The 24,636-nt window shown below is 44.9% G+C and overlaps 1 protein-coding gene across 1 annotated transcript in view; it reads left to right on the top strand.

Moving 5' to 3' along the window:
• NPR1 (natriuretic peptide receptor 1) overlaps nucleotides 1-24,636 on the top strand; it is an 845,985-nt gene that overhangs the window by 453,176 nt on the left and 368,173 nt on the right. The window contains exons 5-6 of the mRNA XM_078671023.1: nucleotides 1,556-1,650; nucleotides 10,392-10,527. Of these exons, the coding sequence (XP_078527149.1) occupies nucleotides 1,556-1,650; nucleotides 10,392-10,527 (231 nt within the window). The remainder of the gene's footprint in view (nucleotides 1-1,555; nucleotides 1,651-10,391; nucleotides 10,528-24,636) is intronic.

Genomic DNA, 24,636 nt, shown 5'->3' on the forward strand with positions numbered 1-24,636 from the left:
GAGTCTATTTGAGTGGCATACAGTGGACAGGAGTATAGTACAGTCACGTGGAGTGGAGTGGAGTAGTACAGAGTAGAATGTAGTCGCATGGAGTGCACTGGCATAGAGTGCTGTGTTGCAGAGTAGAGTGGTATCTAGTGGCGTAGATTAGAGTGGTGCAGAGTAGTGTAGAGTGGCGTGGTGTGGCGTACAGTAGACTGGTGTAGAATGCAGTGACGATGAGTGCAACGGTGCAGAGTAGCGTAGAGTGCAGTGGCATAAATTAGAGTGGTGCAGAGTACAGTGGAGTGGTGTAGAGTACAGTGTGCTGACATGGAGTGAGTGGTGCAGAGCAAAATGCTATTGCGTGGAGTGGTGCAGAGGAGAGTGGAGTGGCGTAACGTTGAGTATGCATGATGTGGTAATGCACTGCCATTACAGACAACACACTTTTTTTATTGAAATGACTATTACATTTGCATACACATACAGTTTTACTGATAAAACTATACAGTGCATAAACGAGAATGTGCGGAAATGTCACCACCTAGTGTATTGATTTGTTTTGATTGTATTATATGCTTCCATCACACTTCAGATTCACATGAAAATTGTTTTATTTATGCTAACTTAATTCTGATATATTCTGAAATATCTGCAGAGTTCATTTACAGACATTTAAACTTTGTAGTGTGCTCGAAAAAAACCCTCCTTTCACAGCAAGATTTCCACATAAATCCTCTCACTTTGAAGTCAGAGAAAGAAAAGTAAACACCAAGCTCCCTCGGAAGCGAGTGCCCGACATTTGACCTCTGCCTTTAGATGCACAGCAAATGTGACAAGATTAGAACAAGTTTAAAGACCTGCTTACAGAAATGGAGAACTCAGAAGGATATAGTAAATAGGCAATGTTCCACATGAAGGACAAACTCATGCTGGACAGCCTAAAACAAAAAAAGCCAGCAAATAGAAAGCAAGCAAATGTGAGTTACAAACCACAAAGTCAATGGTAATCAATAGGTTGAATGCTTTCCTAGGGAAGCTTTCAGAATGCTGACAAGAAGTTGTTAGCAAACCAGACATTTCAAACTAAAAAGGCTTTGTCAAGTTGGAATGCCTGTACATGGGTGATAACAGCCATAGCTGCAATGCCGCTGGCACCAAAGTAATAGTGTTATAAGCCTCCCCATTGCCATATGATTTGTCACTCAGATATCAGGGTTAAATATATTTTGGAAATTAAGTTAATTTTTTCCAAACATCAGCTGAAAAAACACACACATTTGTCTCAAAAACACACACTCAATGTTGGTATGCAAATCATTTCGAGCAAGCAAAATTTTCGAATTTAGTAGGCAGCACTTCACACAGGAGAGCTATGTACAAATAGAGAGCTACGAGTAGCGCATGAGCTACTCGTTGGAGAAGCCTGCTCTAGACTGTCCATGTATCTCTACGCCCTATCATTCCCTCCACAACCTTTCAATCTTCTTCATTTTGCAGCTATTTGAAATCTGGTTGCATGCAGAATTGCCCCGGACAGATATTCATCTTGCGTGCCTTGTTTTTTCCATAGGTGTGACAGGCTACATGCGAATTGACCAGAATGGCGACCGAGAAAATGACTACTCGCTGTGGGACATGGCAGATTCAAGTGAAGGAAGCTTTCAGGTAAGTGATGGTCAGAATTGATGTTTGTTGATGGTATGTTTTATTGCTGTATGCTGCATATTCTACTTTTGATAGAACCCCACAGAGCCAAGGGGGTCCAGGATCTTCTCACCCTGTTTTTTTAGGATTTCATCACAGACCAATTTCTTATTTTGTCAGTGAGCTGTAACTTGTAGCTGCCATTGTGAATATAGTTATTGTTTTTGTTGTAAATAACTTGATGTTTTGCAGATTTGCTCAGTCACAAACCAGTGCCATGAGTTTCCGCGCAGTCTCAGACATGATCACCATATGATTGTCACACTCTCAAACAGTCTCTTACCTGGATAATATTTTGAGGTACCTTGTTGCATGTTAGGTCTAAATTAACGAGGCCATCTTGGGAGGAGAAAACAATCTGTTATTTTTACCCAGTATTAAGTTGCTAACAACCATCAACAACAGGCATTCTAGTATGCTCCTTTGTTTGATGAGATCAGCTTGAGTTTTGATTTCTGTTGTGACATCATCGAGTGAATTGCCCCTTTAAATCTCAGTGCCCAGAGGGGCAGCTGTAAACTTGAGTGGAAATGTGGTGCATCGCACAGCAAGACTGAGGATCATAGCCAGGTTTGTTGGGATTGCTTGCTTAAGAGATGCAACAATGCTGGTTTGTGGTGGTTTCCTGGTCTGGCCACTGGAGTTAGACTGTGAGACTTTTGCATTTGGAGGATTAACGACTGTGGACAACTTTTCCTTCAAATTGGTGTTACTCCATTTATTTAGATGACACTACTCTTTTTTTCCTGTTGTGTTTGTGAGTGGGTTATCAGTTGCTTCAAACATTTTAATCTGTGCCATTTTAGCCTATGGCTAGAGGGTATGTTTCAACTTTCAAAATGGCCTGAGGCAAGGCGCAAGGAGTAGCGTGGTCGTGTTTGGTGGAGAGCATATGACTATACATTAGGTCTGTGGTTGCAGTTGCGCCTTTATTGAAGGCAGTCTGTGTGGGTGCTAATGTTGAGTCAACTGCCTGAGGGATCATGCCAGGGGCTTATGACTGTTTAGGTGTTGACCAGACTGGGCTTGAAGCATCATCTTTTCTAGCAGAATATGGAGGTTCAAGTCTCATTTTAATTTTGTGAGACAAAGATGGTTTTGAGGCTCAGCTGGTTCCAGCCTCATGTTCAACTGCAAAAGACTATATATAGTGAGTTCCATCAGCTGGAGTGAAAAGCATCTGGTCCGATATTTGGAAGAGAACTGCATGCACTTTTCACGCGGAGACGCAAAGTATGCCGGCCCCTGGAATGCATGCTGCGTGTTGGGTTGGTAAAAGTTTTTTTCTAGCACCTTCCTGAATTTTGTTTGCTCTGACTGCTGTTCATAATCGACATTGTACTGCCTTTCTGTTTTTGATAGATCTTGTTTGAGTGTCAATGGGGTTGTATATCAGAAAATTGTCTAAAGAAATATTTTCTGACATAATTCTTGTTTCCTAAACATCATATTCTGAAATATTGGATATAGATTTTCTATATTTTTGTAGACAATGTTTACAAAACCTTGACATGACATAACCTTTCCTGTGCTGATCCCTGACACACCTAAGTATGGGTGCCCCCCTGACCTCCATGTTACTTTGAGCAAATCTGAACTATTACCCTTACTCCCAACAAAGCACAGACTAAGTCACAACCTCATCTCTGGTGGTGAACACTGGGTGTCAGGATTTTGGGGATTCTGCTTTGTGGCTCCTCCATTTCTTTTTTGGGGGGGAAACATGTTTTATTTGTAGTTGCTAGGGAGTCTAGAGAGAAGGGTGAACCACACCCGTCTGCCTCCACCAGGGAACGGAGCTTGTGGGGAAGGTCTCTATTAGATTGAAAATGATGGTCCTTCAAGTATTTTTGTATCTCTTCCTAGTAACCCCTCTAGCACTGCCTGCATCCTTTTGCAGTAGGATAAGGTCCTGTCTGATAAGGGAAGGGGTGGGGTGGAGCAGAACTCCTGAACTTAACCACAGCTTACTAACTAGGCCATAGTCCTGAACAGGACTAAATGTGCCATATCTGAAAGTATATTCAGTGGCACCCCTAGCGCCCTGTGCTATGTGCAGGTGATGTCCTACCCCCAATCAATGTGCCTCCCTCAACACGTGCATAAATATTGGAACCCCATCACGCTCAGTATATTCTTTAATATAACCCAGTTTCATTCTCCTCCAGGGCTTGACACACAGTGGCGGCTGATTCAGGGCAGTAGTGGTGAGGCGGGGAGGGGGTTAAAACAAAAAGAAAAGAAAAACGAATGCAATACCGTCATGGGCCCTTAAGTGCACCAACCACTCCTCCCCCTGCTGGCTGTGACGACACAGCCAAGCCCCACCCCAAAACTCGCTTCAGCACAGAAAAATAAAATGATAATAACATTGTGCTATCATCCCTTTATTTTTCCTTTTTTGCACTGCTGAAAAGCAGTGGGGCGACGCTCCTCTGCCTTAGCGGAGAAGCCGCCGCTGTCGACACGGTTGGTATCACACACTGAGCCTAGTGTCAAATACTGTACAGATTGATGCTCGTCTGGCTACTGTTGCCTGGACTCAGCATTTGGTGTGAGTCGGGGATTCATTTCTCCTTTGATTGACAGATACAGTGTACATGCAGCTATTTATAGCTCAAAAGTTGTTTTCATTATTGTCCAATTTATTACCAAACCCAGGAGGCAAAGCAGGATGGGAGCACTGCACATACACTTTTTCAGTATATGAATATCACAGACACTCCAAAGAAAGCCTGGCTGAACATCTCCTATCTCACTGATGTATATTAGGTTGCACATCACTATGGCCCATGTGATCGAACGCATTTTCCTACAGGCACAGAATAGGGAAAACTCTTTGATACATCAGGCCCTATATCAGTGGGTGGTAGATGACAGCGTATCCTTGTACTACAAAATCCAAGCGGAGAAGATAGCAGTAGTTACTTGTGCTCTTCTCTCTCCAGTGAGCCATCGACGTAGGATTGCAAATAAATATGAAGGCCTAAGGGATAATTCTTAGTATAATTTGGATTATAACTAGGGCTCCCGGTTTTACGGTATTTATTTTATTAACACTTCCGTACGAATTTATCCGTATTTATTTTTTGTTAATTTCATCTGTATTTATCCATTTTTATTTCGCGTTTTGTGTAAAAAAATGAATCAAATCTAGTACATTTCCACATGTATGTAAATGATAAATGTAAACTCCTATCTGAATGTATGACAGATTTTAATATTAAAAAGACTCACAGATCATAAATTAATACACGTATATGAAAATATTACATTACAGTATCAATCTTTTGCAAATCTACTGGAGTCTAAGCATCATTACTATAATTTCTTTATTTATTAACCGCTTACCTGTCAATCTTCACATCTGTTGCTCTGACAGTCATGACTGACTATTTAGAATCACTCACAAAAGAGACTCATGTCCTTTTTTTATCCACATTTAAACATAAATGAAGATAGAAAAAGAAATGATTTTCCGTCTGTATTTATCTGTAAAAATCAGTAAAAACAGAAAACATGGAGCCTTAATTATAACCCTGAGGTCTCAACAGCTCATCATACATGATATATATGTATGTGCTGTGTTTGAATTGCTCACCTGCCAGCATTCATAGAACTGATGCTAACTTCTCTGACAAGTGCCACAGGTCCACCATGCCCAAAGCACTTTTCATACACTCGGCATAGCATGACCCTCTGGAACATTGCTGGGTGGTGCTTGTCTGTCGCACTGGGTGATGTTCTTGGGATCCAAGTCCCTGCCCATCGTCCTGCTTTCTCCTGCCCTTCAAAGACACAGCGCTCTTGAAGCATGCCAGGGGTTGGAGGTTTGGGCTGTGGGGTTCTCAATAATAGATGTCACCAAAGGCTTCTTGTTCAGGCAATGGATGGATGATCTAGTTTATTTTCCCAATACAGACAGTGCTTTCAATGAAAGTTTTAATATGAGATTCAGGCTGAAGGATATATTGCCTCATATCTTATGCAATGGAATGAATTTGAGTGGGCTGAATGGGGCTCTCTGTCACCTGTGCCACCGCCGGGTGACTGAAAAGTTGCTGGTTACCAGCTTGATTAAGTGATATTATTAATTCAAATGGTATCTTCTGTTTGCTCCTACCATATGATATGAGTTGATTTGCTTATTGCACCCTTAAGTGTGATTTTCTCATGGATTCTTCTATGTGCAGAATCCTCAGTATTTGAATTTACCCAGGTGCAAGGATGGACACAGAAAAGTTTTCCAGCAGCATGTTTGCTGGTAGGGTGAGATCTCCGACTTCAAGGCAACCTCGCCACACCTCCAGAAGTGCCGGCGCAGAGCCGAAATAGACACCACCCTGTGTGCTGATGTCAGTTCCTTTTTTCCTGTGCCCTTTGACACAGATTAGTTTTACATCATTTGCACTGAGAAGCACTGAGTGGGTGAAAAACGTTTTGCAAGGCTCTTTGATGCTAAAAAGGGAAAGGACGGTCCATAAACTGACCTCATCCAGATTGAACATCCTTGTATAAAGAATTTGTATGCCTTGGCCAAAACATGATCATCCTGGGGGGCTTTGAGTTCACTCCACCAGAGCTAGGGGATGCCCCTACACACTTGGCCAGGCATGTTCTGGAGCATCTGTTAGGTGGCTACACGGGCATCCGTCCACATCCTCACAAGGCAAAACTGCCTTCTCAGATCATCTGGGTAGGCCATTTTGTCCACTCTGTCCTGCAGGATTTCCTGGTGTGAAGTGCCTCCTCATACCTGCTTCCTTTTGAGAGGTCCTGCTTTAGTACATTTCCAAATGGTTAGAACTGTTTGGTTAGAAGTATCCATCAGAAGAACAAGTTACTTACCTTCAATAACGCTCTATCTAATCGCAGATTCCTCACTGACGCTTTCTCCTCCCACTCAGTGAAGTGACCTTTGATCCAGCGCTCAGGAACTGATACATTTTCTAAAGACAAGGCCCAATTTCCATTACCCAACAAGCCCCTTCACGCTGGGTTAGTTGTATTCCTTGTAATTATACCAACCTACCAATATCAATTACATTTCCCTATTTTACCAAATGTGGCGATGCAATCTTTATAATGATTAGGGTAGACAAATGAATACTCATGAATAAAAAATACACTAATAAAGACAGACTCATTTGTATATTTATAGTATTTATCTAAATAATGTGAATGAATGCTCAAAAACATTAAATACAGCACCAATCATAGATCGTCACTAAGTAAACAACATCAGAAGAGAAAAATGACAAATTCACAGTCAACGACTATGCTTTGAGGAGTTGATAGGAGAAGAGATGAAAGTTTCAGAGAGAAAATACATTTGCAAATAATTATGCAAATTAAATATCAGGCTAATACTAACCCAATAAGGAAACACTAACTCCTGGCCAGGAAGTCAGCATGGGCCCCTCAAGTAAATATGAAAAGGCAAGGACTAAGATTCAGGATACACAGGAGAAACGGCAAACCTACGACATGTGACGATCTCACCCAGACAGTCAGCAAAGATGTCTGTCAAACAACAACCACCCCACAGAAGTATCTAACTCAGGCTTTTCTCTACTTTTGATTGGCAAGGAAAGTTGGTGTACGGTCACTCCACTCTCTACACACACAGAAGCTTCCAAGAATTTTTTTTCTTGTAACAGCAATGACATCAGTTTTGTGACCCAGGACATATTCTCCATTCCACTATCACTTTTTTCCTCCACTCCAGCAGAATGTAATACTTAGTACAACAATCTTCCGCTGAGCCCCTCTCTGCAGAGGAAGTTTCTCCTCATTCATAGTAACGTCCTTTTGTTCAGATTTTGGCAGTTCATATTTTGGCAGCTTAGCAAATCTCCGAAGGACAAATTCAGGCTCCTTCTCTTCTGCTCTCACTGCATAATTTTAAATATTTTCCTTCATTTTTAGTGTTTAACCCTCAAACTGACATCTGGAATAAAAACCCATGCTTGTTTCTACAGAGAATGAAACACAAACATGTATTACTTTCATGAAAATGTTTTCTTTAAGCACCAACTCAAATGCTGCATCCATCCCTGTGCAACCCATGTTAATGTTTAATATTCAAAGAAGCAACGGTGAGGGCAAAAAGCACTGTAGCACAGAAAACAACCCAAATTTATAAACAGAATCAGCTCAATTGTCTTTTCTAGTATGCTGTCCGCTCAAACCCCAAAAGGATCCACCGTCCTAAGATCCCAAAAATGTCCAATGCAACTCCAATGATTCGAGGGAGTGGTTCCCACTTCTTGAAAATATCACAGGGTCAAAGATTGTTGATTCCCAAGTTTTTCACTTTATTCAAGTATCAGTCACAAAATGACGACAGCTTCCATAATCACTTTCAATATCTCCGCTTTCGCTTCTATCTCTCGGATAGCTAGTGTGGGATTAGAGGAAACAATTGCCACGTCATCCGTGTAAGCGAATGTTTTGAATTGCCTGTGGTTTATGGTCACTGCCGGTATGTTGATATTGGCTTCTAACCTCCTAAGCAGGAGGTCCATGTACAGGACAAATAGTAGAGGTGAAGAAGGACACCCCTGTCTAGTCCCTCTGTGAATCTGCACCGAGGCTGTGTACCCCCTGTTGACCTTTATCCTGGCCGTTGGCCCTGCGTAAAGTGCCTGAATCGCTTTAACGTATACTGCACCTAGCCCATATCGGATAAGTACTGACCATAGATAGTCCCAGCAAACCCTATCGAACGCCTTCTCGGCATCTAAAAAGAGAGCTGCGATAGGATCCCCTGGGACCCCTGTGGCGTGAAACAGGGTGATTACCTGCCTGACATGCTGCGTGGTTCCCTTCCCAGGTATGACCCATGCTGGGTGTCACTAACCAAGCCCTCGATCGCTTTTGCTAGTCTATTGGCTAATATCTTTGAGTACACTTTTGAGTCGGCGTTCTTCAAGGTGATTGGCCTGTAAGATCCTGGGGCTGTAGCGATCTTCCCTTTTTTTTAAATGACAATGACATCTACCCCTCCCCAAGACATTGGGATCGAGTTCCCCTGTTGGGCCTGCTTCAGCACGTGCAACATCTCACCGATAATCACCCCTTGAAATGTCTTATAAAATTCCACTGGCAGCAGATCCGGGCCTGCTGCTTTCCCAGCTGGAAGATCACCTACTGCCTTAAGTACTTCTTCTAGGCCGATCGGGGCTTCTAACGTTGCCTTATCTTCATCAGAGAGGTGCGCCATCACCTTCTAGGTGTTAATTAGGTTCCAGGTTAGATTTTGCACACTGTCATGCTTCTCAATTTATCACTGACCTAGAGTGTGGAATGCTTAGTTTTAAACCGATGCAAGCGCGCAAGGATGGAGCCTTTATAGGGCTGGCGCCTTTACTTCCTTGTACAAATAAGGTCATTGTAGAGAGTGATGGCGCCACCTACCATCAAGGAAGGGGAAGCAATTGCTGGACAAGGTCCTGGATCCAATTTGGCACTTGGGGTAATTCAAAAGGTGAGGATTCAGTGGTAAGAGGAGTATCCAAGAGAAATTACCAAAGGTAAGTAAATTGTTCTTCACTGCACAGGATTGTTAAAATCATAAATATGTGTTAAACATGTTTTTGCCCTTTACCAAAGGTGTGGGGAACAGTTTTTTGGCACCATTGAGCTCATTGATTGGGTCGGCATGCTGTGTGGGGTCGGTGCAAATTGTGTACTTTTTTCCATTGGTGTGGCCTGCAGGTGGTTCCTCTGCCTGGTGGCCTGGAGGTGAGCGCAGGGTTCAATGTTCTGGTTCTGTGGTGGGTTAGGTTGAGTGTGGCTGTAGTTACTCTGTGTCTTTAGTGAAAAGGGCTAGATAATATGTGTTATTGACCCTGTATTTGTAGTTGGAAAGAGTGGCAAGAACTCTGTGTTTATCCTGGTCTTTACCGGGTGTTGTTTGAGTTGAGTGGGTAGTGTCATTGGTTCAAAGAAGCTGTTCAGTCTGTCCAGTTCTTTCATCGTGTTGGGGTTGTCTGTGTATGAAAGTGGTGTGTAGTGCTGTTGGTGCTTAGATGTGATGATCCAGAGGTTAAGAAGTGTGAGCAGAGGGGCTGTGCTGATGCAGGTGTTCTACGAAACCTACATCACCAGTAGAGAAGATTTCTTATAAAGCCCTCAATGGCCTGCCTGGCTTTGCACTATGGACTTTCATTGGTATTTTGGTAAGTCTGATTAAAAAACAAATTCTGAAAGCTTCTATTGAGGGATGCATGGGGCGGTATGCACGGCTTCATTGGAATGATACTACCCAGTATACCCCATGACCCCTTTGCCTTCTCATCCTGCTAGTTACCATGCAAGCCAGAAATGGCAATATCTAGAAAAGTTATCAACAGGTCATGTTAATACATTGTCTCTTCTCTCTCTTTCTCTTTCTTTACCTGTCTTTCATTCTCCCCAACTATCTCTTTCTTGTGCCTTCCCTCCCTCCAATTCCCATTCCTCATTCCTTTTCTATTTCTGTCTGTTTCTTTTTCTGACTCTTCCTCTCTGTTTTTCCCTCTTTCTTTATTCCTATCTCTTTCTCCCACCCTCTCCACATCTGTCACTCGCTGTTTCTTTCGTCTCCTCTCTCTCTTCTTTTCCCTACTCTCTCGCCTTCTTGCTCTCTTTCACTTTCTTTGCCTTCCCTCTCTTGTCTTTTTCTCCTTTTCTCCCCCCTCTGTCGTTCTCTCTCCCAGATTGTATCAAACTATAACGGATCGATTAAGAAGATCCTTCCAGTTCCGGGACGGGAGATCCACTGGCCTCGGAATCGAATTCCGTCTGATGTTCCTCTATGTGGCTTTGACCACAGCAACCCCATCTGCAGGAAAGGTTCGACTCCCTCTTTGTGGATTTGTACTATTCGCATTGCATTGTAACATTTATATAGTGTTTACTTACCCCTATGTGGGAGATGAAGTGGTTGCGTACATGGGTACCATGCTACACTGTCTACGGTACGTGGTTGGAAGGGTGTTGTCTTTGTTTTGATCCTATGTGGGAAGTGTTTCATCAACTGTAAATGTATAGGATAAATGTACATCAGATGGGGGTGATGGGTGCTGAGGGGGGTTGTGGCAAGCACATATTGAACAATAATTGTCTGGGGCCCTAGACCATACCAGCCTGGTACAGATTATTGCTGGTAACAGTTTCAATACATAAGCAGCCATTAACTGTGAATGCTGTTGAAATGGAGTAGAAGCTTGTGACCTATGTGTCCAAGAGGTTTGACTGATTCAAAGCTTGGTGAGCAACTAATAAAACAGCATTAAGTCCAGAAATTGTGTCCTAAGAGTTTTCTCTCAGGCGCTATCCAAGGGAATACATAAAGTAGTAAATACCCCATGTTGCTTACCCTAATCCCATAGATTATTTAATTTAATTGTACATTTCTTTAGGTTCTTCGTGAATGAAAGCTAGAGGCAAAGGGAACAGTGGTCCCGAGATTTGGTGGTGCTTAAGGTATAGACGTGAGCATGACTGAAGCAGGGTGGAGTTTTAGAGAGGATTTAACCCAAGGGGAGGAGTGAGATCAAGTGGAGCCCAGATTAGCCAAGGAGTGGGACGTGAACCGGGGAGAGGAAGGGAACTAGTGCGGTGGGGGTGAATTGAGATCTGAGGTCAGGAGTAGTACAAAGCCAGGAGAAGGAATGAATGAGGGACAGGAGGAAAGCCCGAAGCGAGGCTAGGACAAAGAGCTGGACTAAACCTGTGCGCTGGTGTGAGACTGAGGAAAGCACTGAAGAGAGGAGTGCTACTTAGCTCTGGAGTGAGGCTGAGATGAAGAGCAGGACTGAACCCAGGAAAAAGGGCTGAACCTAGAAGCGGGACTTAAAATAGAAGCAGAACTGAAAATGGAAGCAGAGCTGAACCTGGAAGCAGGACTGAACATGGAAGCGGGCTCTGAACATGGAAGCGGGACTGAACATGGAAGCGGGCTCTGAACATGGAAGCGGGCTCCGAACATGGAAGCGGGACTGAACATAGAAGCGGAATTGAACATAGTAGCAGGACTGAACATAGAAGCGGGACTGAACATAGAAGCGGGACTGAATATAGACGTGGGACTGAGCATATAAGTGTGACTTTACATAGAACCTGGACTGAACATAGAAGCAGGACTGAACATACACTCTGAACTGAAGATAGCAGCTGGACTGAACATAGAAGTGGGACTGAACATAGAAGCGTGACTGAGCATAGAAGCTGGACTGAACATAGAAGCTGGACTGAGCATAGAAGCTGGACTGAGCATAGAAGCTGGACTGAACATAGAAGCTGGACTGAACATAGAAGTGGGACTGAGCATAGAAGCTGGACTGAACATAGAAGCTGGACTGAACATAGAAGCTGGACTGAGCATAGAAGCTGGACTGAGCATAGAAGCTGGACTGAACATAGAAGTTGGACTGAACATAGAAGTGGGACTGAGCATAGAAGCTGGACTGAACATAGAAGCTGGACTGAACATAGAAGTGGGACTGAGCATAGAAGCTGGACTGAACATAGAAGCTGAACTGAACATAGAAGTGGGACTGAGCATAGAAGCGCGACTGAGCATAGAAGCGGGACGGAGCTTAGAAGCTGGACTGAACATAGAAGTGGGACTGAGCATAGAAGCTGGACTGAACATAGGCGCGGGGACTGAATATGGATGCAGAACTGAACGTGGAAGCATGACTGAATATAAAAGTGGGACTGACAATGGAAGCAGAACTGAACCTGGAGGCAGAACTGAACATAGAAGCAGGACTGAACATAGAAGCAGGACTGCAAATGGGGGCAGAGCTGAACGTGGAAGCGGGACCGAACATAGAAGCGGGATTGAACATGGGAGCAGAACGGAACGTGGAAGCAGGACTGAATATAGAAGCGGGACTGAACATAGAAGCGGAACTGAACATGAAAGCGGAACTGAACATAGAAGAGGGACTGAATATAGATGCGGTACTGAACATCGAAGCAGGACTGAACGTGGAAGCCGGACTGAACATAGAAGCGGGACTGAACAAGGGAGCAGAACTGAACGTGGAAGCGGAACTGAACATAGGAGTGGGACTGACAATGGAAGCAGAACTGAACCTGGAAGCAGAACTGAACATAGAAGCGGGACTCAACATGGGAGCAGAGCTGAACGTGGAAGCGGGACTGAACATAGAAGCGGGACTGAACATGGGAACAGAACTGAACGTTGAAGCAAGACTGAATATAGAAGCGGGACTGAACATGGAAGCGGAACTTAACATGGAAGCGTGACTGAATATTGAAGTGGGACGGTACAAAGAGGTGAGACTGAACATAGAAGCGGGACTGAACATGGAAGCAGGGATGGACATGGAAGTTGGGCCTAGGTATGGGTCAGTGCAAGGATTTTTGGCACCACAGAGAAACTGACAATTTGTTTTCCTGCTCATGGGTCATTGGGTCTGTATCCTCCTCATTTGTGCCTTTCACATCCTTAAACAAAGTGCAGGACAGAACCCAAGAGAAGATCTAGGATGAGGAGCAAGACTTAACCAGTGGAACTGGGACAAAGATTGGGACTGGACACCGGAGCCAGGCTGAGATGAAAAGCTGGTCTGGACCCTGTGTCATGTGTAGGAAAAGGCCTCACCCTGAGACCCAAATGTCTGGTCAAGCTCTGAGGTAGTGAGGTCTGAAGAAGGCATGACCAGTCTATTATTGTGTCATTCACATTTTTCTTAAATCCACTACAACATACGAGGCAATGGATCAACCCGTCTAGCCACTAACTTCGCTGTGAGTGAAGGCACTCTGCTTTTCACAAGAAAAGCATCCGCAGAAAGTGTCTGCCAAGCAGAGCAAATTCTGTACCTGCTGCTCCCACTGAAGGCACAGAGTAATTTATTTTTTAGGTCGAGCTTAGGCAGTACACATGCGCAAGACCTGTTGTAAGAACATAACGACTTTAGTCCCACCTGCTGCTTCTGATGGGTTGAGTCCACTGTAGCTCTTTTTTGCTGGCTCCTTGCTGCTTCCTAACTGGTTGACGCAGCCGACACGTCACTTCCGTTGAAGGCCAAGGAGCTCCGGCCAAGTACAGTTTCCTTACATGTTAACAGTTTATGTGTTGTTGGGGGGAACTCCTTTTCCTCTGCTGCCCTTCAATGCACTAGAAACCCAGTTGGTGTCTTCTGCTGCCCTCCCCCACCACCACCTCTTGATGCTTAAGTCTCACAGCTTACCCATCACTGCTTCATCTTGCTCCCTTACCCTTTCATCTCGCTCCACCGAGCAGGATGCATGCGGTTATTTAAACAATTACTACCACGCTTTGTGGAAAACTTAGCATCTGGGCAGCACCATGGGGAGGTCAAGCACTCTTTTTTTCTACCCACACTACCTGAACTAATACAAAGTCCACCAGGAATGGAGGTAGTTGCACTTGCTTGTTGTTCCATGGAAGCATTTGCATGTTAGGTTACTGCAGACTTCTCACCCCTATTTCTGAACAGTGCTTAATTTGAGCCGGTGCTTTCCGGTGCTTAGCACCGGCACTTAATTGGTTTCCCGTGCTCGACACCGGCACCTAATTATCAACACCATACTTAGAACAGTCTACCACATGGTGGCGCTGCTCGTCTAATTTAGAGATGAGCAGAACAACGGTTGTTTAGGAATAGACTATACATTTAAATTGCTAATACCTGCCTCCCCAGGCATTCCTTTAGCTTTGGAGACCTGTAATAATCTGAACTGTCGCATTTACATGCGAGAGAGATGGTTAGTCGTTGTTTTGGCAGCAATGACAAGGGCAATGGGTGGTGCAAGCTGCAGTGGCATCCTGGTCAGAGCCCTGACACTTAATATTTTACAAACTAAGCACTGTTTCTGAATATATATATATTGTATTGCTTGTGCTAGATTGGCATTATCCCTCCTTCGCTTGAGTACTTGAAATCCTCTCGTCTTTAACTGTGTCCTTTCCTTTATGATTGGGTACTGGCCTATATTGGTGGATTGGACGGCCGCTCGCCGCCTCAGTTACATTACCTTTGGAGGACAAGGAGGTAGGCATTGATGAGGCTGGGACTCTGAGCTGCCATGCCTCCGGTTCGAGTACAGCAGAGCTGATGTATAGTATCCCTTTACTTCTGTGTAAAGGAGTCTAATATCAAACAGTCAAGTACTGGAGCCTGGAAGGGATAGAAAAGACAGTTAAGCGGCTGAAGACCAGAGATGGGGTAAGAAGGGGTAGGATGCTACCCGGTGGGGTGTCTAAACTCACACAGCCAACCAAAGCTAAATTATGGGAAATGAGGCTCTGTCAGTCTTCCAGACAACCCTGGGATCTCCAAAACTGTATTTAGGTCGAGCCTGTTTGCAAGACCTGTTGTAAGAACAAAACAACTTTTGTCCCGCCTGCTATCTTACTTGCTGCTTACGATAGTTTGAGGCTGCAATCTTTCAGAAAACTTTAACAGGCCTTACAAATAACTATCTGCTAATTCATTCCTCCTCTGTTGACTGGCTCTGCTGAATTGCTGCACCCGCTTTTGCAGAGGGTCTCAGCTTTGCATGTCACTCTGGAATCCACGGCTAAGGTTGGTTTGTTTTACTGAGAGGCCTTTTGCAAATTTTATCATTTGTAAGGTAGCGATTATAATCACTCAGTGCCAAAACAGCGTCTCCCAGTAAGTACATCAGTCCAAGATCGTCCCTATCTGGGTGGTAGCCCTATCACTGACCCCTTCTCTGTGCCATCCATCTGGAACCATACCTGGTGGCCTACGTCTGCGGGAGCTTGTCCGGTCCCAGTGGTGAAAGCAAGGAACCTTGGGTTCATTTTTGATAAAGATCTGGCTTGGAAGCCACAGGTGAACCAGGTAGTGTCTGCATGCTTCTTTGTGCTTAAGGGGCTGAGAAAGATCTTGCCGTTTATTCCTTACCACCTCAGGAAAACGGTCATAATTGCCACTATCTTTTCTAGAATAGATTATGGCAATGCCCTTTATTTGGGAGCAGGGTGTGCACAACTGGCCAAACTGCAATCTATCCAGAACGCTTCTGCCAGATTGCTACTCGGTCTTCCCAAATACCATTCCACCTCACAGGCCATCAGGAAGCTGCACTGGCTCCCAGTCCAGAGACGGATTGATTTCAAGGCGCTGTGTCTAGTTCATAAAGCACTGGCGGGAATGGGGGCCTTCGATCTTCAACACCTATTCTCCAGGTACATGCCAACCCGCCCGCTGAGGTCTGCCTCTCGCGGGCTGGCTTTGGTTTCTAAGATCAATAGACAACGTTGGGGAGGGAAGAGCTGCTCCCATTTGGCATCAAGGCTTTTGAACGCATTACCTCAACAGCTCAGGCAAATCCCCAACCACTTGCAGTTCAGGAAGGAAATCAAAACGTGGCTTTTCACTAGATAGGATAGTGGTCAGCACTCTCAGCTTGTTACCCTGCATAGCGCCAAGACGCCTCGGCATTAGTGCGCTTTATAAATACCATCACTCACTCACTCACTCACTCACTCACTCACCTCCTGACTGTCCATCCCTGTGCTGTGTTGTTTGACGGATGCCTACGCCTAAAAAAGATTTCACCCAATAATATCATCTTGGTACCTGATTTGCCATGCATAACAGTCATCGTCTGGAGCACCACAAACATAAGCAACACTGAAGGCAAACGCCAGCAGAGCAGCTTCAGGTTGGCTGTTAATGTCAGCCGTGAACTGGGTCGGACAGGCATATAGGGCGATAAGGCAGTGCTTGATGGGCTGGTCTAACAGTTCATTGTGTATGCTCCTTTTTGGCGGTTTATGGGCCTGTTTTATGATCTGCTGTGCGGTTTACATATCCTGCTCCGGTATCACGCTCTCTCCTATCATGCATTATTGCCAACACTTTCCCTATTTTTTAATTCATTTTTCTATTGGTGTCATTTATTTTCCACCTCCTCTCCCCTGTAACTTATTTCCCATGTTCTGTTTCTCCAGCACCGCAAGGTCATACGAATGGCAACAGCGCTATGCAAATATGATCACTCCACTGCAAACAAAAAAAAGAAAAAGAAAAAACATTGTCATTTACAACGCCAATAGGTCTAACTTTCACAAAAGCAAGACCAATTGCATTACAAATTGCTCGTTATTTTTTTTACCCAGCACCAAAGTAGTCCTTCCCCTCAGGCAGCAGCGGCTGAGAAAAACCCACGCATGTTGACCTTTTAAAAACATTACGCGGATAAAGTGTTTTATTACCGAGCACTGAGCCGCGGGGCAGCCAATTGCAGACCTTCATTAAGAAGGCATCGGTGCCACCTCTACGGCACACAACTCAATATCAAGAGCAGGCACGACAAAGGCCTGGCTGGCTTGGTGTCAGCACAACGACAAAGCTCACATGCCAGTTTTCCTTTTATGCAGAGCTTTCCCATTCCATTTGGAATACTGGCGTGGGATCGCTAGTAAGTTGTGACACGGCAGGCACTGCAGCATTCTACTTTGTGCTTCATGTAGTTAATTGCCCAAAGCCCAGCAATGACCTTTATTTAAAGAATTAGACACCTCTGGGCTTCCATCTCAAGAATTCTAATCCATACAGTATGTTTTCTAGCGCCAAGACACCTCCGGTTATTCGTGCGCTTTTATAAATCCTGTTAACATTAACATTAACATTAGCGGTGCTTGTGTTTCAAATTCAACTTGGTCATTTCAAATTAAGAAAAATACTCAGTGCACTGAAAAAGACACTTAATGTGCTACAGGTCACTACCAATAAAACCGGAAATAAATGGTTAAATGCATATTGTGATATATCTATATATATATATATATATATATATATAATGTGTGTGTAAATGTATAAATATGGTCCAATATTGCTTAAATGGGTTCTGGTGCCACCTTAAACCATGAGGCTGGAGGCGCAGTGATTAGTAAATGTCACCAGAACCTCCAAATGGGAAAATTAGGCCATACTACACTTTAACTGCTATCCATTTTTATATTACATGTCTATTTTGGGGTAATTAACTTGAAAAAAGTTGTTTTCTTCTAAAAGCAGCTACTAGTGGGCACTGATTGCAATTGGAATGTTTAGAGTTTGTTTACCTTTCATGATTAAATAGTTGATTGAAACAAGTATCCTGTAGCACTGATTTCTTCCTCAAAATGAGTGTGGCGCAAATATGACACTGTTTCTACCCTAAAGTCGTATTTCGCGTGTTTAATAGTCAAACCGTTATTCTCAAACCTGCTAAAACCTCTGTAAGCTGACATGTCATCCTAAAAGAACATCACATTTTCACCTCATCCCCCACTCCTTTCATTATGCATTGGAAGTGTGCTAAGGGGACTCACGCAAAAAGCATCCTCACTTTCCAACATCTTTCGATGCCGAAACCAACTGCGGAAGCCACTCCGAGGCCTCAGTCTCCTGTATTACCTGCAGCTTATTCAACCCAACTCTTCTTTAAATGGCTTCAATATCAAATTTGGCACCTCCCTAACCTTAAGGACATTGACTTATCTCTATTATTTAAAATTATCATGTGTTCAAAACAGAGCATTTTTTTCTCAGATACCTTCTGAAATCTGCACACAATGTCTGCATTCTCACCCAATCTGGAAATCAGCATAGCTTGTTCTGAGGCTCTGGGATTCAACAAGATACCAGGATCCTTTGAATGTTCCCATCGAAGCAAATTACCACCCCTTTTTGCAAAGTATACCTTTCCTGTTGTATCTCTTCCTTTGAAAACAATCTCAGTTCATGTGCAGCTAAGAAAAACAATTGTTCTCTTGCCAAAAACCCTGCGAGTTAATGTCTGATTCTAACAACCGTACTCGCCTTGTACTCGCCATACGCTCTTTCCCATGTTGGCCACCAATCAAGGTGTATGGAGACCCACAATCTGTTAACGCTGCAACTACATTAGCCTCAACCTCAGCATCACATTAAGACTGGTTATTTTTTCATCTTCACCTAATTTATTTTCCACCTCACTCACTGGCACACTTTCTACACTTCTTCCATGTGTTGTTTTTTCCCTCTCTTTCATGCTTTTGCATCGACGCGACCTTTTCTGTTTTCTGTCTGATATGAATATTTCCTAGCATGACAGTTTATACTGTTCGACGTGTGCCTACACTGCCACAGCAGTTACACCACATCTTATTCCTCCCATCTACTCTTTTCTTCTCTTGTCATCCATCTGTTAGATTCATTGACCATGCCAATTTCTACCACAGCGTTCCTATACTTTCTCATCTCTTTCACCAAATGTATAATATATTCCACACCGTCTTCTACAATAGCGATGGCCTCTAGAAAATTATAATTTTTGGTAAAGTAGTTTTTCTTGCACTCCAGGATTATGAGTGCAGCGCAAAAGTTGATTACGGATTTGTGTATCTGCTAATTCACAAAATGTACATGTGCAAGCCAAATTCCTAAGACTGGCTACATAGTTACCAACCTCTCTGATTTACCTTATACTCATGCATACAACTTTCATTAACCACGTTGAGATGAATGCCAAAATACCCCTCGAGCACACTGATAGACATTTCATAAATGCCCCATGAATCACTGTTTCAATTACTCAGTGCTGTTTCCTTAATACTTTCACAGAAATTCCTTTCTTTGATGCCTAAGTTGTAGAGGAAAACACCTTGCTTCCTGGCTGGAGAGAATGTGTTTGCATCCAGTGGCAACCAGATATGAATCATTTTTTTTCTACTGCTTCTAGGGCAAAAGTTGTTCCCCTACCTTTGAGAAAAATAGAGGCATTTAGGACATATTGTGTGCCTTGTTTGTTCCATGCACACTGTTCTCAAAAGAAGTTGTCTGCACGCGGTTGATAGAAATCTACATTTTGTAGCTCTGCTTTCAATTGTGAGGTCTGTCTCCACGGTTGACTTTCTTCAAACAACAGTTGTGAGTCACTTTCATGAAGGAAAAAAGAACTCCAGAGGGTGCAGGTTGTCCCAGGCTTAGATGATCACATCTGTGCGACTAGACGCAAATCAACACACAGGTCGCCGCCGCAGCTCGTGTCATATGGTCCTGTATCCAACTGTTTGTTCCCTTTGTAGCTTATTTCTAGTCTTCCATCATGTATGGCCTGTCGACTGCGAATCTAGCTGGACACGTCACTTATGTGAGTGCTGCTACTCGAGGATACCAATTTATCTCCTACCAGGTATCTTTGGCCCGAATCAATTGCTGTGTTTGTGCTCATGCTGGGTTTATTTTAAGATGTTCCAAAAATCGAAAATAAGTCTGACTGATGGTAAAACACAGAAATGTACATTACATGGGTATGTGGGCTATAGTTTCTTCAAGATCCATTGCTTCAATCTCTCTTTGCTGCCTGGTTGACACATCAGGAGTTGTTGGGTCTGGGTTCCCCTGCCTCCTGTTCAGGCTACACTCCACCACGTGCGGTGTTCTTGTGCCATTTCTCCAGCAGAACTGACGGTCCTATGGGGCATATTAGCAAGGACATGCGGTATTTACCGCAAAATGCGCTTAGCGTGTTTTTTTTATCGCCGGATATTATCGCAGAGATAACATGCTATTAGCAACGTTTATCTCTAATGCGATAATATATCCGGCGATAGCGGCATAATGCGTGATTATCGCTGGAAATCCCGCGATATTCAGGCATTAACGCTAATGTGGACTTAACCTGAATATCCACCTCCCAGTGGATCAACAGGTTAAGTAATGGTTTGAGCAGGCGTTAGAATCTTGCGATAATCGCGGTTAGCGTGACCTTTTTAATCGCACAGCCTGCCTTGCTAATAGGCGATAGCTGTGTTAGCGCCTGCTTTCAGTCGCCAACAGTTTGCATGTCATTAGCGGTAAATATCGCTGACATGCAAAGTGGGCCCCAAACCGGTCGCTATCGCCTAAAAGCAGTTGCTAACTGCTGTTAGCGACAGCTTGCTAATATGGCGATAAAAATATTGCTGCTTTAGCAGCAAAAAGTGCCGCTAAAGCGGCGATATGGCCCTTGCTAATATGCCCCTAAGTTCTTGGAAAAGTTTTATTAGACCTGAACAGTTCCGTTTCCACCAGTAGCCTCAGCCACAGCCACCCCCAACCTGTTAATCCCAAGAATGTGCGATTTTCCCAAAGGAAGCCAGGCAGAGGCTAATTTCACTAAGGCTGAGTGAGGACGGCCATTAAGGAGATGGAAACAGATTTTGATCGTTCCCGGCCTAGATGGAATGTGACCCGGAAGCCCTCGAGGCGGAAAGACACATCATCGGCCACGAGGCTCCCGTGTAACTGGGCTGCAGCCTGGACCTCAGGGGTTATCATTTCTATTGTACGCTGGGAACATGCACTGGACGCGCGCGGCCTCCTGGGGCCTCCAGTCACGAGAGCTGCAGCCAGGCGCTCGGCAGTGGCTGATGTCGAGGGCTCCCCCCGCTTCTTTGTTCGCCTTGGTACATTCCTGCCTGGGGAGGCTGCCAGAGCTGACCTCTGGAGATGGATCTGCCGTCGGCCCCTGGCCTGAGGCCAGTGCTAACATGCTCCGGCCAGCACATATTGACCTTCCATCTGGAGGAAGAACTCCCTGCTGACTTGGCGCCTTTTTCCATGTAATTGGCAAATCAAAACATCAGAACAAGTTGTGAAATGCAACGATAGGGGGGGGCCATCTTGGCACGTCACTCCCCGTCTGATGCCCTTAAAGGGGTGGAACGATTTCAATTTTAAATTGTGGAGCTAGAGATGGAGTACACTTACCCAGGGCACAAGTCCTAAAAAAAGAAGTGGGGGGATGCTGACGTCACAACAGGAAGTGACGTCACGAAAGATGGCTTGCACCATCCGACTCATTGCCTCCCCTCACTCAACCCTTAGATGTGATTGCATCAGAGAAGCCAGCTCATGAGCAGCGTTCTGAATGGGCTCCGATCTCGCCCCAGAGAGGCCAAAGAGTGAATGTGTGGCTCCATTTTCTCCAGTTATCGCGGTCCCGTTAAAATAAGTGGGGGGATGCCGTCCACCCTCGTGGTGCCCCCACTCGAGCCCTGCACTTACCTATCTATAGCTGAGACTGAAAGATTTCCTGAACAATCTGTGCCTGGTGATTGGATGGTGTTTCCAGTGGCGGCTGTTTCCAATAGAAGTGGTAGGGAGGGGTAATAATATAACTCCTGAAGCTGCACTCATGCTATTACCCAGCATGATAAAAGCTCCAGGATTGGTCTGATCAGGCTGGTCTGACGCTCGCTCGGGCACAAGGAACCTGGGTCTCTTCTCCACCTGGCTGTGCAACGTTGGGTTGGAGAAATGTAAGTGCGCATGTTGCTTTGGCTGCCCTAAAATGGTCAGCCAAACCGACATGCACACTTATAGTGCCCACCACTCTTCCTCGCAGCTGCTGTCCGTAGAGGATGGCCACGCCTGCCCTCGACTCAGACCACTCGGTGGACTCTGCTTATCCAGGGAAAAATAAAATGATAATAAATTGTTTTATTATCATTTTATTCTACATCTGCTGGCTTGGCTTATAGCAATGGGGTGACACTCCTCCACCATTATGGAGGAGCCCCCGCTGGGTGTTTCATCGGTCCCTGGAAGGCACAAAGAGTGAATGGCAGCTTGCCTGACGACTCAGTCGTGCCTTGGAGCTTCACATTTATCTGACATTTTCAAACCCTATCGACCTTTTAGGATTATCATCTACTCTAGACAGCGCCCAGATTACCTTGCCAGTTTGGATTTGCTACCACATGTGAAAAAGCTTTGCTTGTGCTGTGGCACATTGTTGGTTTGCAGCTTTGTTGCAGGGTCATTATGGAATATAAGTCCTGGATGTTGAGAACGGGGGAACCAGGAACAAGCAATAGAGACAATGCCACACCAGACACTAAGGCTCTCTAGCATAAACCTAGAAAAGCTGCCAATGCAACAACAACCTCTAAAACCAGTCAGCATAATTGACCATAACCCATAAACACAGATCCGTCCCTACTATTTTACAGTTTGGAAGTTAAGGGTCGGTTAGGCACCGTCGGTTTGGGCATCCAAGGTCGCGGTTAGGGGTGCCTTCTGGATTTAGGCTGAAGGCGTCGGCTGGAGGCTGAGGCAGGTCAGGGGTCACCGGATCTTGGGTCAGGATAGCCGGGGTGAATTCCTCGTGGTATATTTCCACTCTAGCTCGGTGCGGGTTCGGTGAGTGGAGAGTGGGCTGGATTCGCAGTCCCTGGCTACTGCCAGAGGTTGCAGTTGAACAACTCCGGTGTTTAGGGGAGAAGCAGTCTTTGGAAGTCTCTAAGATGCCCTCTGTTGTACATTTTACATTAAATCCCACACTGGCTTCAGTGTGGGTTTAATGTGCTGAGAGGTTTGATACCAAACTTCCCAGATTTCAGTGTAGCCATTATGGTGTTATGGTGTGCTCCTCTTGGACCTCTCAGCTGCCTTTGACACGGTTGACCATGACACTCTGAAACAAAGACTTTATGAAGCCGGCATAGAGGGAACTGCTCTAGACTGGATTGCGTCCTACCTTCGAAACAGAACTGATGTCATCCACACCCCACCTTTCTCGTCCAAACCGTACTCCACAAAAGCAGGGGTCCCTCAAGGTTCTATCATCTCGCCCATGCTTTTCAACATCTACATCAAGTCTTTACCAGTACTGATCAATACATTTCACCTCACGTGCTACAACAATGCAGATGACACGCACATACTCCTTCAACTGGAATGCCCCAAAGACATTGGAAAATCACCAATTTTCAGCTGTCTCAGAGCCGTGGATCAGTGGATGACTTGGAGCCATCTCAAATTGAATGCTTCAAAAACTGAAATACTCACGTGTGGAGATTGGAAAAATTACAACCCGCTTGCCGCATGGCCTGATGAACTGGGATCACTGCCTAAAGTATCGAAGGAAGTAAAAAACCTCGGAATGACCATGGACTCCAAGCTGTCGATGAATGTCCACGTGAATAAACTAGCAAGATCAAGCTTTGCGACTATAAAAACGCTGCGACGAATTTTCCCTCATTTGGGATTTCCACACAAGGTTCAAGCTACCATCTCCCTTGTTCTATCCAAACTCGATTACGCCAATGGCCTCTACCACGGATCACCTTTAACGACCATGAAAAGACTACAGCGGATTCAGAACTCTGCTGTCAGACTACTCTTGCATATCAAACCACGAGACCACATCTCCCCTGCCTTGAAAGCCCTGCATTGGTTACCGGTTGCCAGAAGATCCAACTTCAAGCTGCTTTATATTACCCACAAAGCAATACATGGAATAGGACCACTCTTCATCAGGAATAAAATCACCAAACACATTCAACATCCTTGGAGGCAGGGGTGGTTCCAACTAAGTGGAAGCAGGCGGTGGTGTCTCCCATCCTCAAAAAGCCTTCCTTGGACCCATCTAAGCCCGAAAACTATCGTCCCATCTCGCTGCTGCCTTGGCCGGCGAAGAAAACAGAGGCCCATGTCAACTTGGCCCTGTCTGAGTATCTCGCTCGAACCAATGTCCTCGATCCCACACAAAACGGCTTCTGTGCTGGGCACAGCACGGAGACCGCCCTTCTTGTGATGGTGGAACATCTCCGTGCGGTGTTGGATGCTGGACAGACGGCGGCGCTGATACTGTTAGATCTCAGCGCCGCCTTCGACACAGTCTCTCACAGCATCCTCCTGCATTGGCTCGAGGAGATAGGTGTCGGCGGACAGGCTCTGCAGTGGTTCCGCTCCTACCTTGGCAATCGTTCCTTCTGTGTTTCCATCTCTCCCTTCAAGTCCAACTTCCAACCACTGGCCATGGGGGTTCCGCAGGGATCCTCGCTGAGTCCCACGTTGTTTAATCTCTACGTGAGACCGCTAGCTGATGTCACTAGGCAGTGGGGCCTAACTTTGGTCTCATATGCCGACGACACACAGCTGGCGGTTACTCTCAGCGGGGATGCGGAAGTAG

This window comes from Lissotriton helveticus, chromosome 12 (assembly GCF_964261635.1).
Source record: "Lissotriton helveticus chromosome 12, aLisHel1.1, whole genome shotgun sequence".
Taxonomy (NCBI): Eukaryota; Metazoa; Chordata; class Amphibia; order Caudata; family Salamandridae; genus Lissotriton; species Lissotriton helveticus.